Source organism: Hyperolius riggenbachi, chromosome 9 (assembly GCF_040937935.1).
Source record: "Hyperolius riggenbachi isolate aHypRig1 chromosome 9, aHypRig1.pri, whole genome shotgun sequence".
NCBI lineage: Eukaryota > Metazoa > Chordata > Amphibia > Anura > Hyperoliidae > Hyperolius > Hyperolius riggenbachi.
The window spans coordinates 9,223,794-9,239,878 of record NC_090654.1 but is presented as its reverse complement, the minus strand read 5'-3'; the positions used below and the strand labels follow the sequence as shown (position 1 = coordinate 9,239,878).

General features: G+C 45.5%; 1 protein-coding gene across 3 annotated transcripts in view; it reads left to right on the top strand.

Moving 5' to 3' along the window:
* The window catches only part of STAB1 (stabilin 1), a 308,949-nt gene that overhangs the window by 128,199 nt on the left and 164,665 nt on the right, over positions 1-16,085 (top strand). For all 3 annotated transcript variants that reach the window (XM_068251889.1, XM_068251888.1, XM_068251891.1), the window contains 2 exons: positions 2,366-2,477; positions 9,093-9,279. In XM_068251889.1, coding sequence (XP_068107990.1) covers positions 2,366-2,477; positions 9,093-9,279 — 299 coding nt within the window. The remainder of the gene's footprint in view (positions 1-2,365; positions 2,478-9,092; positions 9,280-16,085) is intronic.

Here is a 16,085-nt window from a genome sequence, read left to right as displayed (position 1 = left end):
ATAAAGTCATGGGTGAATGAGAAATTATGTGTCTATCACAATGTATGGCGCCAAAATTTTATTTGGAAATAGAGGTGTATTTTTTCAGTTATGCATCCATCACTATTTACAAGCCCATAATTTAAAAAAAAAAATAGTAATATACCCTCTTAACGAGCATATTAAAAAGTTCAGACCCTAAGGTAACTATTTATGGTTTTTTTATTGTAATTTTTTAAATTTTTAATAAAAAGTTTTATTTGGATATTGTTGGAAGAGTGTGGGAAGTAAGAAGTTAACTTGAAATCATCAGGTCTGTTTTGGAAAATAAATGTATGGAAGTGTAAATGTACTATTTGGCCACAAGATGTCCTCACGTACTACTTCCTATTGCATACTTATAGTACGCTCAGGCCCGTATTTACCCCACAGGAGCCTATAGGCACAGATGTCCTGTCACCCTAGACCTATCCCTCCATGAACCTACCAACCTCCGCCAAGCACCGCAAGTGTGCTGGCTGTCCTAGCTGTCACTTCTCCCTCGCCTGGTATTGGTAGCTACAGGTGCCCCTTAGTATTAGGTAGCCAGAAGTACAATGAATATTAAGTAGCTAGAGGTGCCCCCAAGTATTAGGTAGCTAGAGGAACCTCAGTATTAAGTAGCTACAGGTGCCCCTGACTGAAGGTGAAGGTGAGTAACCTCTCATTTACACTCTCATCAGGACTCTGCATAGGGAAGGAGGGCGGGAGGCACTTGTGGAGGGGGGTTAGCTGCCTTTTCATCATCAGGCGCCGGTAGGCATGAGCCTACAGTGCCTTTTGGTAAATCCGGCCCTGAGTACGCTAAACAGGAAGTAATGCGTGGATGTGTTACTTCCGACATCCCAATGACGCAGGCATCTCATTGATGCCAGCGTTCATTGACATGGAGTCTTAGATTAATGAATGGGAACTGCGCTCCCATTCATTGATCTCCGGTCTAACTGGAGGCGAGTTGTGATGAGTACTCCCGCAGGTGAATGCGCAATTGGCTGCCCCGACTGTTTTTTTCATGGACGTAGCTCCTATGTCCAGCATGCATTTTTGGACGTAGCAGCTACGTTCAAAAAGCTAAACCGGTTAATGTGTTTTGCACTGTACATACACCTGTTTATCTCATAACGTCACGTCACCTCGGGTATCCTTTAATAAACGATGAGTTCCAAGCAGGGCCAGATTTGTACTTTTTACCACCAAAGGCCACTGTCCCCAGCTGCCTCCCTCCAGGATAGGTAGCCTGATGACCCCCCCAGTATAGGTAGCCTGATGACCCTTCCCCAGCCTGGGGACTACTGCTTTTACCTCTGGGGGAGAGAGGCAGGCATTGCCATGTGGGCTGGTATAGTTCAGGGTGCGGAGACCCACGCACTTCGGGCTCTGAATTCTGTTTATACTAGCCTACATGTGAGACAAGGGAAGGCTTGGGAAGGGTATACAGAGCACGGAACTCGGCATATACTAACCGGTTCCTGAACACGCTGATGGAAATTTATATCCTGTTTGTGTCCTGTTATTCCTGCCATGGCATAAAGGTCAATCAGCCCCGCCACGCAGTCTCATCGCTCTCGCTGTTCGCACCAATGTTTGCAGCGCTGCACCCGCTACTGTCACACTGACAGCAGAGCTACCGTATCTCGGTCAGAAGACAATTTCATTGGATTCTGAGCTCGTGATTACTGTGAGCCAATCACAGCTATCGCTCTGCAAGATAGGAATAGGACGGCTCTGGTCCTAAAGGGGTCAGAGCCGTCCAGTAAGCACGTGGTTAAAATGTACCATAGCAAATGTCATTTTATACAGTTTAAAATATTTTCTTTTGCTATTAACCGACTTTAGCGGCTAATAGCAAAGCTATTGCCACCAAAATTGCTACTTATGTTAAGAAGAGTGGAAACAAGTAAAAAAAAAATCAAAAACTGTAATTTATTGAGAAAATCTATTTTAAATATGCAAAGGAAAAATGTTTTTTAAATTGTCGTTTTTTTCTGAGTTTAAAAAACATTTTTCCTTTGCATTTTTTAAATCGATTTTTTTTTCAAAAAGGTCTTTTTGACTTGTTCCCACCCATCTCGTTAACATACGTAACATAAAATTACCAATTTTTTTACAAAAATTTGCTTTGATTTCAAATTGCAATTGCTAATTACAATGCGAAATTACGATTATGCTAAATTTGTACTCATCACTTGTCAATACATTTAGCACTGCATAATATGTTGGCGCTTTATAAATACAATAAATAATAATAATAATAAATCATTTTATAGTTGTGTAATAGTCCAGAGGATGTATTCTCCCGCAGATAGTCATTTTGTTTACTGTGTGTAAACATTTATATTCCGTACAGTGCAACGATGGTCGTCAGGGGAACGGAAAGTGCGTGTGTTACCCCAAGTATAAAGGAATCGCGTGTCACATCTGTTCTGACCCCAACAAACATGGCGACGAATGCGAAGAGGGTAAGTGGGAGGAGTCAGGAATGGGACTTCACAAGAAAAGTGAAAGAAAGTGATTGTCCTTGGTAATCACCGTTCGGCACCAGCAGTCTGATGACCACATTTAGCAGCTTGACATTCACAAAGTTGCAGCAGATATTGAGGTGGACCTTAGACCTCTTTAAGCAGTTAAAGGATACCCGAAGTGACATGATGATATAGACATGTGTATGTGCAGTGCCTAGCACACAAATAACCTGGCTGTGTTACTTTTTTTTTCTCTCTCTGAAAGAGTTAAATATCAGGTATGTAAGTGGCTGACTCAGTCTTGACTCAGACAGGAAGTGACTACAGTGTGACCCTCACTGATAAGAAATGCCCCTTTTTACCTCTTTCTTGCTCTCAGAAGCCATTTGCTGCTAGGAAAGTGTTTTATAGTTGGAATTTCTTATCAGTGAGAGTCACACTGTAGTCACTTCCTGTCTGAGTCAGGACTGAGCCAGCCACTTACATACCTGATATTTAACTCTTTCAGTCAAAGAAAGAAAAAAAGGAACACAGCCTAGTTATTTGTGTGCTAGGCACTGTACATACACATGTCTATCTCATCATGTCACTTGTCACTTTGGGTATCTTTTAAGATGGAAAGAAAGAGAGTACCCCGGAAACTGTGTGTGCCGTGGGTGTGTTGTGGATGTCAATCACATTAGGAGCTTTCTGTTGGCTTCCATGAACAAGTGATTGGCAGGACACACTGTGCAGACTCTGGACCAAAGTGGGAGCTTCCGGTGACTTGTACTCCCAATTCCAGGGATTTCTGTGCTTTGGAATCCCGTCTATTTTGTTTATACTTTGCCAGAGCCCGGCTGTCTGTACATTTGGGCAGATAAAGATCAATAGCCTTCCCCAAAGCATGATGTACCACTAAAATGGTCAGAATTATGTTTTTCTAAAATATCTTAACCACTTAAGTACCAGCGGTCTCTGCCCCCTTAAAGAGGAACTTCAGCCTAAACAAACATACTGTCATTGAGTTACATTAGTTATGTTAATTAGAATAAATAGGTAATATAATCTCTTACCCACCCTGTTATAAAAGAACAGGCAAATGTTTGTGATTTCATGAGGGCAGCCATCTTTTTGGTTGAAAGGAGGTGACAGGGAGCATGAGACACAGTTCCAACTGTCCTGTGTCCTGATCACCCCTCATAGTTGCTAGGCAACGTGAATAACAATATAGGAAATCCCATCATGCTCTGCACAGCATCAGGGGAAAAAAGCCCGGGCAGTATTCTTTGGTGGGTGGAGCTTAGCTAAAAACGCAGCTAAAAATTATGCTTTGGTAAGAAAAACAAAGTTCTGATGCTGTGAAACTGTTAAAGAAACACCAAGCCTTTTCAGTTCTGCTGAGTAGATTTTTAGTCCGGAGGTTCACTTTAAGGACCAGAGACCGCTGGTACCAGAACGACGCAATCCCGATGAACCGCCGTCACCGCTGTTCACCGGGATCCCCAGGACATAGACTCTGCCGTCTCTAAGACGGCAGAGTCATGTGAGCGGGTCAGGAACCGCTTTCATTGGCTCCTGACCCTGTCTTTCAATGTAAGCCAATGGGAGCGCCTTACATTGATAGACACGGCCAGGAGCCAATGAAACGGCTCCTCACCGGCTAAAATGGCTCTGCCGTCATAGAGACAGGCAGAGCCTGTGAGATGCGGTGAGACTCGTCGGGTTTGAGCGACGGGGAGCGAGGGTAACGGCGAATGCGCGTAATCTACGCCCTGCCAGCCAGGAGACCACCAAAACAGGGCATAGATTTCAATTAGCCCGGTCCATAAATAGTTAAAGAGAACCCGAGGTGGGTTTTGTGAAATCATATTAGGACACAGAGGCATATTGTGTGTACTGTGAGCAGCCTCTGTGTCCTTCTATAGTGCCTCCAGCCCCTCCCCCCGGGCTCTGCTGTCCCCCTTATAAAAAGCACCAGGCTCATGACACTCAGATTGTCGCTAGCCTGGTATTTACTTTCAGGCTGCCACTCACCGCCGCTCCCCCGCCTCTGTCCCTTCCCTCCCCGCCTCCGTAAGCTTCCTCCAATCAGCTTACGGAGGCGGGGAGGGAAGGGGCACAGGCGGGGAGCCACGCTATACAAGAGGTGGGTGAGCGGCGGTGACAGACAGCCAAAGGTAAATACCAGGGGTGCGTCAATCTGCGCATCGCTAGCCTGAGCTTTTTATAAGGGGGACAGCAGAGCCCGGGGGGAGGGGCTGGAGGCACTATAGAAGGACACAGAGGCTGGTCACAGTACACACAATATGCCTCTGTGTCCTAATATGATTTCACAAAACCCACCTCGGGTTCTCTTTAAGGGAGAACTCTGAATATAGTCTTATAGTCAGTGGTTCTATAAAGTAATTAAGCGATATGCAATCTATGAATTAGCAGGGTAGGTCAAGGTGCTGGATCAATTAAAATCATCTGCTGCATTGGTCCGAATGCAACCTTAATAAATTTGCATAATAGCATAAACTTTGCATCATCATTAGCATCTCATTAATAGTCTTTACTTATTAATCTGAACTTGTTGGATAGTGAAAACCTTAACTTAAAATGAATGATGAGATAACTAAATAAATGTGTAATAACAATAGAACTATCTATAAAACCTGTCAGTTTTAATTACAAAATGCCTAAAGGTGTAAATAGTGGCTGTATAGTGTAATGGTTAAGGGCTCTGCCTCTGACACAGGAGACCTGGATTCGAATGCTCTGCCTGTTCAGTAAGCCAGCACCTATTCAGTAGGAGACCTTAGGCAAGACTCCCTAACACTGCTATTGCCTATAGAGCGCACACTAGTGGCTGCAGCTCTGGCGCTTTGAGTCCGCCAGGAGAAAAGCACGATATAAATGTTATTTGTCTTGTCTTGTCTAAATTTAAGAAGATATGGACACCATGGATTGAAGAACTTTCAGCTTACGGGCTTTACTATACCATCACCAAACTCTAAAAACTCTGAAATAAACTAACCAATTTTAGTGTGTTTAGCAATGTTTATATTCAACATGATACGTTTTCTCATGTAATAACCAACAGTTGACTGTCGATCATTGTTCAAAAATAATTGCCTATCTGTTATGGCAATCAAAAGTTACCTATAAAAAAATATGCATACATTTTGGCTTGTGATATGCTAAATACTTTGACTATTGCTAATAAAAACATTTGGAATTAAAAACCTCCCCGTGGCCTTTTTTTAATTTAAGGGCTTAAAGGGACACTTAAGTCAAACAAAAAAAATGAGTTTTACTCACCTAGGGCTTCCAATAGCCCCCTGCAGCTGTCCGGTGCCCTCGCCGTCTCCCTCCAATCCTCCTGGCCCCGCCGGCAGCCACTTCCTGTTTCGGTGACAGGAGCTGACAGGCTGGGGAGGCGAGTGATTCTTCGCGTTCCCAGACTCATTAGCACCCTCTATGCTGCTATATGGTACATGATATATGCTATAGCAGCATAGATGGCGCTATTGTGGCCAGGAACGCGAAGAATCACTCGCGTCTCCAGCCTGTCAGCTCCTGTCACCGAAACAGGAAGTGGCTGCTGGCAGGGCCAGGAGGATCGGAGGGAGACTGCGAGGGCACCGGACAGCTGCGGGGGGCTATTGGAAGCCCCAGGTGAGTAAAACTCATTTTTTTTTGTTTGACTTAAGTGTCCCTTTAAATATGGATCTCTAGAGTCTGCTAGAGTCTGCAGAGCAGCCATGTCAGTGTGACACACAAAGCTGGTTCATTCAGCTGCCACCAAAAATAAATATGGAACATTTAAATTGTGCAGCTCTCTTTTGTAATTTGCAATCGACTTGCTGTTCTACTGTTACATAGTTACATAGTTACATACATGCTCCCTCACATATCCCTGTTGATCCAGAGGAAGGCGAAAAAACCCTTACAAGGCATGGTCCAATTAGCCCCAAAAGGGAAAAAATTCCTTCCCGACTCCAGATGGCAACCAGATAAAATCCCTGAATCAACATCACTGGCCATTACCTAGTAATTATAGCCATGGATGTCTTTCAACGCAAGGAAAGCACCTAAGCCCCCTTTAAATGCAGGTATAGAGTTTGCCATAACTACTTCCTGTGGCAGTGCATTCCACATCTTAATCACTCTTACTGTAAAGAACCCTTTCCTAAATAAATGGCTAAAACGTTTTTCCTCCATGCGCAGATCATGTCCTCTAGTCCTTTGAGAAGGCCTAGGGACAAAAAGCTCATCCGCCAAGGTATTATATTGCCCTCTGATGTATTTATACATGTTAATTAGATCCCCTCTAAGGCGTCTTTTCTCTAGACTAAATAAACCCAGTTTATCTAACCTTTCTTGGTAAGTGAGACCTTCCATCCCATGTATCAATTTTGTTGCTCATCTCTGCACCTGCTCTAAAACTGCAATATCTTTCCTGTAATGTGGTGCCCAGAACTGAATTCCATATTCCAGATGTGGCCTTACTAGAGAGTTAAACAGGGGCAATATTATGCTAGCATCTCAAGTTTTTATTTCCCTTTTAATGCATCCCAAAATCTTGTTAGCTTTAGCTGCAGCAGCTTGGCATTGAGTATGATTATTTAACTTGTTGTCGATGAGTACTCCTAAGTCCTTCTCCAAGTTTGATGTCCCCAACTGTATCCCATTTATTTTGTATGGTGCTAGACCATTGGTACGACCAAAATGCATGACTTTACATTTTTCAACATTGAATTTCATCTGCCATTTATGTGCCCATATAGCCATCCTATCCAGATCCTGTTGCAATATGACACTATCTTCCTGGGAGTTGATGATTCTGCACAATTTTGTATCATCTGCAAAAATAGCAACATTGCTCACTACTGAATCTACTAGGTCATTAATAAATAAATTGAAGAGCACTGGACCCAGTACAGACCCCTGTGGGACTCCACTGCTAGCAGCCTCCCATTTTGAGTATGATCCATTGACCACAACTCTTTGTTTTCTGTCCATTAGCCAGTTCCCTATCCATGCACACAGACTCTTCCCCAGTCCTTGCATCCTCAACTTTTGCACCAGACTTCTGTGGGGAACCGTGTCAAAGGCCTTTGCAAAGTCCAAGTATATCACATCTACAGCATTCCCAATATCCACCTTTTTTTTATTCCTAGATATTTTGTTTCCATATGGGATATACATACTACAATATTGATTGAGAGTAAGTTTAAAAGGTTGCCATTTCCCTTCAGTGTCTTCCCCTTGTAGTACATTATCCCAGTTCACCAAACTTAGTGCCTGCCTAATTTGATTAAACTTTGCTTTTCTAAAATTCATAGTTTTAGTGGTCCCGCTGCCCCGTGGCCTATCAGTCACCAGATCCACTATTTCCCAAATGTTCTTGAACCTGCACATTCGATACATTATCTGGTCTATTAGAAATGATCAGATCCAGTAACGCATTCCCCCTAGTTGGTTCTGTTACCATTTGAGTCAAGTAATTGTCCTGTAGTGATGCCAGAAATCTGTTGCTTTTACCAGAATGGGTAGCCTCAATACCCCAGTCAATGTCTGGAAAGTTGAAGTCACCCATAACTATGACCTCATTTTTACTTGCATACAGATAAAAAGTGGACACAGGCATGTTTATGTCATGTCTCTTGTCAGTTCAGATGAAACAAAAGCTATAGTGTTATCTGATGGTCATAAACAAAGTTCTGTGGTACTTAAAGTGAACCTCCGGACTAAAAATCTACTCAGCAGAACTGAAAAGGCTTGGTGTTTCTTTAACAGTTTCACAGCATCAGAACTTTGTTTTTCTTACCAAAGCATCATTTTCAGCCACATTTTTAGATAAGCTCCACCCATCAAAGAAAAAAAGCCCGGGCTTTTTTTCCCTGATGCTGTGCAGAGCATGATGGGATTTCCTATGTTGTTATTCATGTTGCCTAGCAACTGGGAGAGGTGCTCAGGACACAGGACAGTTGGAACTGTGTCTCATGTTTCCTGTCACCTCCTTTCAACCAAAAAGATGGCTGCCATCATGAAATCAAGCATTTGCCTGTTCTTTTAAAACAGTGTGGGTAAGAGATTATATTACCTATCTATTTTAATTAACATAACTAATGTAACTTAATGACAGTATGTTTGTTTAGGCTGAAGTTCCTCTTTAAGCTGCATTCTCACATGTGACTACCCCGAGAAACTGTCTTTGCTTGTAATGTAAGGAAGATCAGACAGACAGCTCTCTGTTTCACCTGATATCCAGTCTCTTCAATTAAAGTGGGATAAAGCTCAATATTAAACGTCATATTAACTGGGAAAAACATCCAATAAGAAATAACTTATTTAGCTTCCCTATACTGTTGTTTTTAAAGTTCACTGTCAGATTTGGGAGAAATGCGATGTATTTCTGTGATGCCAAAAGTGACACCAGGTCTGGACCCTCCTTTTATTTTTTTCAACCCAGCACAGTGTTAATTTTCCCTCCCTACTCCCACAGCTCTCTATCCCTCCCACAGCAACCATCACCTAGACAACAGGTTTACAACACTGTGTAAACTCTTCAAAAAGGCGGGGGGGGGGGGGGGCAGTTTTTAATTTTTGCATATTACAACCCCCCTTTAATCCTTTCTCTAGACTGCAGGTGTGCTCATGGCGTGTGTGACAACCGACCAGGTAGCCGCGGGGTGTGTCAGGGGGGACGCTGCAAAGACGGATACACCGGACAGTTCTGTGACCAGCGTTCAGAGCCGTGCGGACCGCTCAATATCACTCAGTTCTGCCACATAAACGCGGTCTGCGTATCCACTGAGAACAGCACCAGGTAAGACTTGCATTTCCACAAATAATCACAGCTAAACCTACACCAGAGACACGCCCACCAGTGACACGATTTCACAAAATTTTGCGTACATTTTCGCAATTACGCCTATACGTAATTACGATTTGCAAACTAAATTGATTTCGTAGGCATTGGTAATTTCACATAAAAATTCACGTAATTTCACGAAATTTCGCGTAATTGTGTGCCGACTTTGGAGGTTAATAGCAAATCTCCATACATGCTACTGACACCAAACTTGCTATGTATATTAAAGGGAATAGTAGGTACAAGGGAAAAATAGAATTTTCCAAAAAGACCATATAGTTTTTGAGAAAACCGATTTCAAAAATGCAAAGAAAAATTGTTTTTAAACTTGGGAAAATGTCAACCGAACACACTGCGCTCCTCAATGACGTGACCCCCACTACAGAGGCTGCACTGATCAACCCTGGAATAAAATCAGAAAAACGCACATAGTGCTGAATAACCTTTGTATAAAGGGCCCTTGCCACCACTCCTTGCACTCCACCAGGATGTTCCCACCAATGGGAATCGGCATCCAGAATAGCAACAAGCAAACAGCGGCTGCAACGCGGAATACAGCCTGTTGTTTGCTTGTTGCTATTCTGGATACCGATCTCCCAGAGCAATTTTATACTGTATAGCTGAGAGCAGTGCGGCGGGGGCGGCGTGTGGCGTCGGGGAGGCGGAGATCTTCAATTAAGATGTAACAGAAGGTCGCAAGATGGAGGATACTGTCGTGGGACCTAATTGGCGTGGGAATTTTTCTTAAAGGTACAGGTAAGTATTTCTGAAGATCGCAAGATAGAGGATACTGTCGTCGTGGCACATAACAGATTATAGCACGGGACCTTTACCGAGGATAATGGCATGGGAATTTTTTCTTAAAGGTACAGGTAAGTATTTATTTATGGTTAATTTAGATTAATAAAATACTTTTTTCGTGGTTGTGTTTTTATTTCATTTTTAACCGTTTGTGGAAATGGGTAAGGGGTACTTTGTACCCCTATACTCATTTCTCCTGGGAGGAGGGTGGGCATCTGGGGTCCCCTTCTTAAAGGGGACTCCCAGATGCCACCATGAACCCCTTCCCCAGGGAGTCATCGCCCCCACCTCCTCCTGGGGCACTGGAGGTGGGGAAGAGCCCCTTGTCCATGGATTGGACTAGGACTCTGGGGGGGGGGGGAGGCTTGGCCGCCCCTCCCCCCCCAGAGCCCCCCCATACCATGGACCATGCGGGCTGGTATAGCTCAGGGTGCGAAGCCCCAGTCGGCCGGGGCTCCACATTATGGCTATCCCAGCCTGCATGGGGGACAAGGGGTTACAGAGGCTCAGGAGGGGGGACCACACTCAGAACATAAAACAAAAATTAAAATTTAAAAAAAAAAATCATTTTTTTTTAAATATTGTTTCCAAGTATCTTTTTAACATATCCTGCAAATTAGGTGTTGCTAGGATTTAAGGGGACTTTGCTATTAACTGCTAAAGTCGGCGGGAAATGACAGAAATGTCATTACGGGATTTAAATGGATACATTTTTTCTTTGAACATTTAAAATCGATTTTCTCAAAAACTATAAGGTCTTGTTGAAAAATTTTTTCCCTCTTGTTCATAATTTCCTTCTTAACATTCCCTGAAAATTTTGTGTTTCTAGGCCCCGTTCACACTTGCGGTTTTGCGAAAACCGCACCGGATGTCCGGACCGCACCGGAGCCGGATCGGACCTGAACCGTACGGTTCCTGTCCGGATCCGGTCCGGATCCGGTCCGGTTGCATACGGTTTCCGTGCGGTATGAACACGGTTGCAGTCCGGATCCGGATTCTTAAAGAGATAACAACCTGTATAAATACCTGGGGTTCTGGGAGGTCAGCAGAAGCTCTGGGGTCATTGTTGGAGACAGCTGGACGTGTGGAGACCATCCTTGGATACAGAGACAGCAGTTGGGACCATGGATCCAGTCATTTTTTACGCTTATTACCTGGAAATTCTCTCCTTCCTGTTGTTTACCTACTACTATGTGGGGAGAAGGCGTGCTCCTCGCAGGAGATGGTGGGTGCACCCTCTACTAGCCAGGAGGCAGAGGAAGGGAGAGTTCCAGGCCCTCTACCGGGACCTCAGACGACACCCACAGAAGTTCTACAGCTACACTCGGATGTCTATTCCCCTGTAAGTATATAGGCCTAAATACACCAACCCCCACCATTCCTAAACACCACACCCTCACCCCCACAACACCTCATCCCTGTATACCTAGCTAAACACACCACCCTGACCCCCACACCCCTGTATACCTAGCTATACACTACACCCCCACCCTCCACAACACTCCCAAACCTCTGTAAACACACCTCCCCCATCCTCCACCCAACACCTTGTCCCACAACATACTTTACAGCTTCTTCCTTTACATCTCCTGACAGGTTTGATACCCTTTTGGAGATGGTGAAGGAAGACCTTAGGAAGAAGGATACCACGTTCAGGAGAGCAGTCACACCACAAGAACAACTACTCATCACACTGAGGTATGTAAAAACAAAATTTTTTATTGCAAAAACAACCACTTTCCAACATGGAAACATTCTTCCAACATGGAAGACAAAAAAATAACATATCTATGGTATAGCCCGGTCAGTTTTAAGGAACACCAACCACCAACTTTGTGCTGGAAGAGTTGCAGGGCATAGCTGCCCAAGTGTCTTTCGGGGACACCAGGCCCTAATAAATTGAAGTGCTTCAAAAACCTAACCACTGGCACAGGACCCTCTGAGCCATGGATGAAGGACACAGGTCAGTGAAAAGGCTAGGCCTCTCACCAACCAGTGTAGGTGTCCTTCATCCATGGTTTCAAGGGTCTTGTGCAAGTGGTTAGGAACAAGAACAAAGTGAGGAGCAAGAGGAACCGATGGCAGAGGTGCATGACTACAGGTGCAGTGCAACAGGCACAAGGTTGTGACCCAGGTAGTGTCTTTCGGGGACACCAGGCCCTAAAATTGAAGTGCTTTAAAAACCTAACCACTGGCACATGACCCTCTGAGCCATGGATGAAGGACACAGGTCAGTGAAAAGGCTAGGCCTCTCACCGACCAGTCAAGGTGTCCTTCATCCATGGTTCAAAGGGTCTTGTGCAAGTGGTTAGGAACAAGAACAAAGTGAGGAGCAAGAGGAACCGATGGCAGAGGAGCAGGACTACAGGTAGTGTCTTTTGGGGACAAAAGGCCATAAATTATTAGTGCTTCAAAAACCTAACCACTGGCACATGACCCTCTGAGCCATGGATGAAGGACACAGGTCAGTGAAAAGGCTAGGCCTCTCACCGACCAGTCAAGGTGTCCTTCATCCATGGTTCAAAGGGTCTTGTGCAAGTGGTTAGGAACAAGAACAAAGTGAGGAGCAAGAGGAACCGATGGCAGAGGAGCAGGACTACAGGTAGTGTCTTTCGGGGACACCAGGCCCTAAATTATTAGTGCTTCTAAAACCTAACCACTGGCACAGGACCCTCTGAGCCATGGATGAAGGACACAGGTCAGTGAAAAGGCTAGGCCTCTCACCGACCAGTCAAGGTGTCCTTCATCCATGGCTCCAAGGGTCTTGTGCAAGTGATTAGGAACAAGAACAAAGTGAGGAGCAAGAGGAACCGATGGCAGAGGAGCAGGACTACAGGTAGTGTCTTTTGGGGACAAAAGGCCATAAATTATTAGTGCTTCAAAAACCTAACCACTGGCACATGACCCTCTGAGCCATGGATGAAGGACACAGGTCAGTGAAAAGGCTAGGCCTCTCACCGACCAGTCAAGGTGTCCTTCATCCATGGCTCCAAGGGTCTTGTGCAAGTGATTAGGAACAAGAACAAAGTGAGGAGCAAGAGGAACCGATGGCAGAGGAGCAGGACTACAGGTAGTGTCTTTTGGGGACAAAAGGCCATAAATTATTAGTGCTTCAAAAACCTAACCACTGGCACATGACCCTCTGAGCCATGGATGAAGGACACAGGTCAGTGAAAAGGCTAGGCCTCTCACCGACCAGTCAAGGTGTCCTTCATCCATGGTTCAAAGGGTCTTGTGCAAGTGGTTAGGAACAAGAACAAAGTGAGGAGCAAGAGGAACCGATGGCAGAGGAGCAGGACTACAGGTAGTGTCTTTCGGGGACACCAGGCCCTAAATTATTAGTGCTTCTAAAACCTAACCACTGGCACAGGACCCTCTGAGCCATGGATGAAGGACACAGGTCAGTGAAAAGGCTAGGCCTCTCACCGACCAGTCAAGGTGTCCTTCATCCATGGTTCAAAGGGTCTTGTGCAAGTGGTTAGGAACAAGAACAAAGTGAGGAGCAAGAGGAACCGATGGCAGAGGAGCAGGACTACAGGTAGTGTCTTTCGGGGACACAAGGCCCTAAATTATTAGTGCTTCTAAAACCTAACCACTGGCACAGGACCCTCTGAGCCATGGATGAAGGACACAGGTCAGTGAAAAGGCTAGGCCTCTCACCGACCAGTGAAGGTATCCTTCACCCATGGCTCCAAGGGTCTTGTGCAAGTGATTAGGAACAACAAAGTAAGGAACAAGAGGAATCAAAGGCACAGGTGCAGGACTACAGGTGCAGTGCAACAGGCACAAGGTTGTGACCCAGGTAGTGTCTTTCGGGGACACCAGGCCCTAAAGTTCAAGTCCAGCAAAACCAAAACTTCCCTGACATTGTCATCTGAACACCTCTGAACCTTGGTTGAAGGAGATGGGGCAGGGAAAAGGTTGGGCTAAAAAGCCCTGTGATGGTATCCTTCCTCCGAGGATCGGAGGTATTCAGAGGAGCATGTCCAGGAACAATTTGACTTTTTTTTTCAAATTGTATCGGCACCAGTACTAGAAAAGGTGGGAGTTGCTGCCTGGAAATCTGGACTCTCTTGGGTGCTGGTCGTGGATGAGCTGGACCCTGACAGCGGTGGCCCATATTGACTGCCTCTGTAGCCGGTGTACATCTGTGATGATTGCCAGGTGGGCACCGCTGTTGGTTGTGGGGGTCTAAAAATTGGTGGTTGCAATAATGGCGTGTCCATGTGCTGTTTGATCACCTCCAGCAAAGTGGAATGGCACGCCATCAAGTTTTGGGAAGGCACCTTTTCCAAATATGGTATTAGAGACATCACAGTGTGAAAACACGGGTGTGCCTGCAATTTCAGTAGTTCCTTGCTTTGTTGATGCATTTGCTGCATCATGTTCTGCAGCTGGCCCACCGACTGATGATGCTGCGCACGCAGTTGGTCGATTTCTCCTCTGTGCATCTCATGCATCATTTTAAGCTCGTCCCTGTAGTGCCCATGTACAGCGTCGAGCTCACATTGCAGTGAAGTGATGTGGGACTTGTACTGCTCCATGATATGGCCCCTGTCCTCATCTTGCAACTGCCGGGTTATGAGAGTTTGGTGGCTCTGAAGAATCCCGAGAAGTCCGGAGACAGCCCCGGACATCTCGGACTCTGTCTCTCTCCTTGTTGGGGGGAGGGTACCTCGACGCCTCACTGGTGTGGTGGTCCTCACTGGTGGTGTGGCAGCATCTTCCCGTCCTCTGGCCTGTGTCGGGGTTGCCCTGCGCGCTGGTTGTGCTGCAGTCTCTCGGTGCTCCTCACTTTGTTCTTGTTCCCCGGGAGCTTCCATAGCGGTCGATTGTGGAGGTGCAGCTTCATCCACACTCGGTCCTGCAACCTCAACATCCAAGCTCTCTTCTCCCAAGTCATCATCAAAGGAGAGAGCTGGGATAGCTAAGGACTCCCTCCTCCTACTCCTCTCCTCGGGGACATAGGTTACATCGGCGACGTCATCATCCACCAAGCTCTCCTCACTGCTGAACCGTGCCTCCTGGGTCGGTTCCTCTTGCTCCAAATTGTCTTCAGTCCTGTAGATAAAAACAATATTTATTGGTGTGCCAAACAGCATGTGGCGTCAATTCACAGAGCTAGCAAACACTAGCAAACACTTTATCAACCGTTTCTACCAAACATTTGATAAAGCTTGTGAGAAAAGTTCGCTAGCCATGGGAATTGAGGCCAGTTTATAGCAATACATGGCCGAAGTCATGGTAGTTGTCTGCTAAAATGAGCTCTCAGTTCCTGCCCACAGTAGTGGTACTTACAGTCTAGGTTCCAGGCTTGCATTGATGAAAGACAATTGCTTGGCAAATTGGTAGTCTTTTTGTCGCTTTCCCCCGCCACTGCCACTTCGTTCGGCAAGTTTTTTCTTCCGTAGCAATTTCACGTATGCATCACGTATATTGCGCCACCTTGTCTTGAACCTTTCTCCTGTAACGACATGAAAAATTGATTTTGATTATTTCTCTTGTAGGTACATCGCAACTGGACAAACATATACATCGCTACATGTCACATTTCGTATTGGGAAGAGCACGGTGGCAGGCATCGTCGTGAGGACTTCGAGGATCCTTTGGACGCGACTGAGGGCCAGATACATGCCTGTGCCGGACACCACGAAATGGGAGGAGATCGCCCAGGGCTTCTGGACCGAGTGCAAGTTTCCTAATTGTGTTGGCGCACTGGATGGGAAACACATCCGGATTCAGAAACCCGTGGGGAGTGGCAGCCATTATTTCAACTATAAAAAATACTTCAGCATTGTTCTAATGGCAGTGGCAGATGCGGACTACAAGTTTGTGTACGTGGACGTGGGGTCGTACGGTAGTTCCAATGACTCTGGAATTTTCCAGCGTACGACCCTTTGCCGGCTGATGGAGGAAGGCAGACTGAGTCTCCCCCGTGACAGACCCTGGCCTGGGACAAG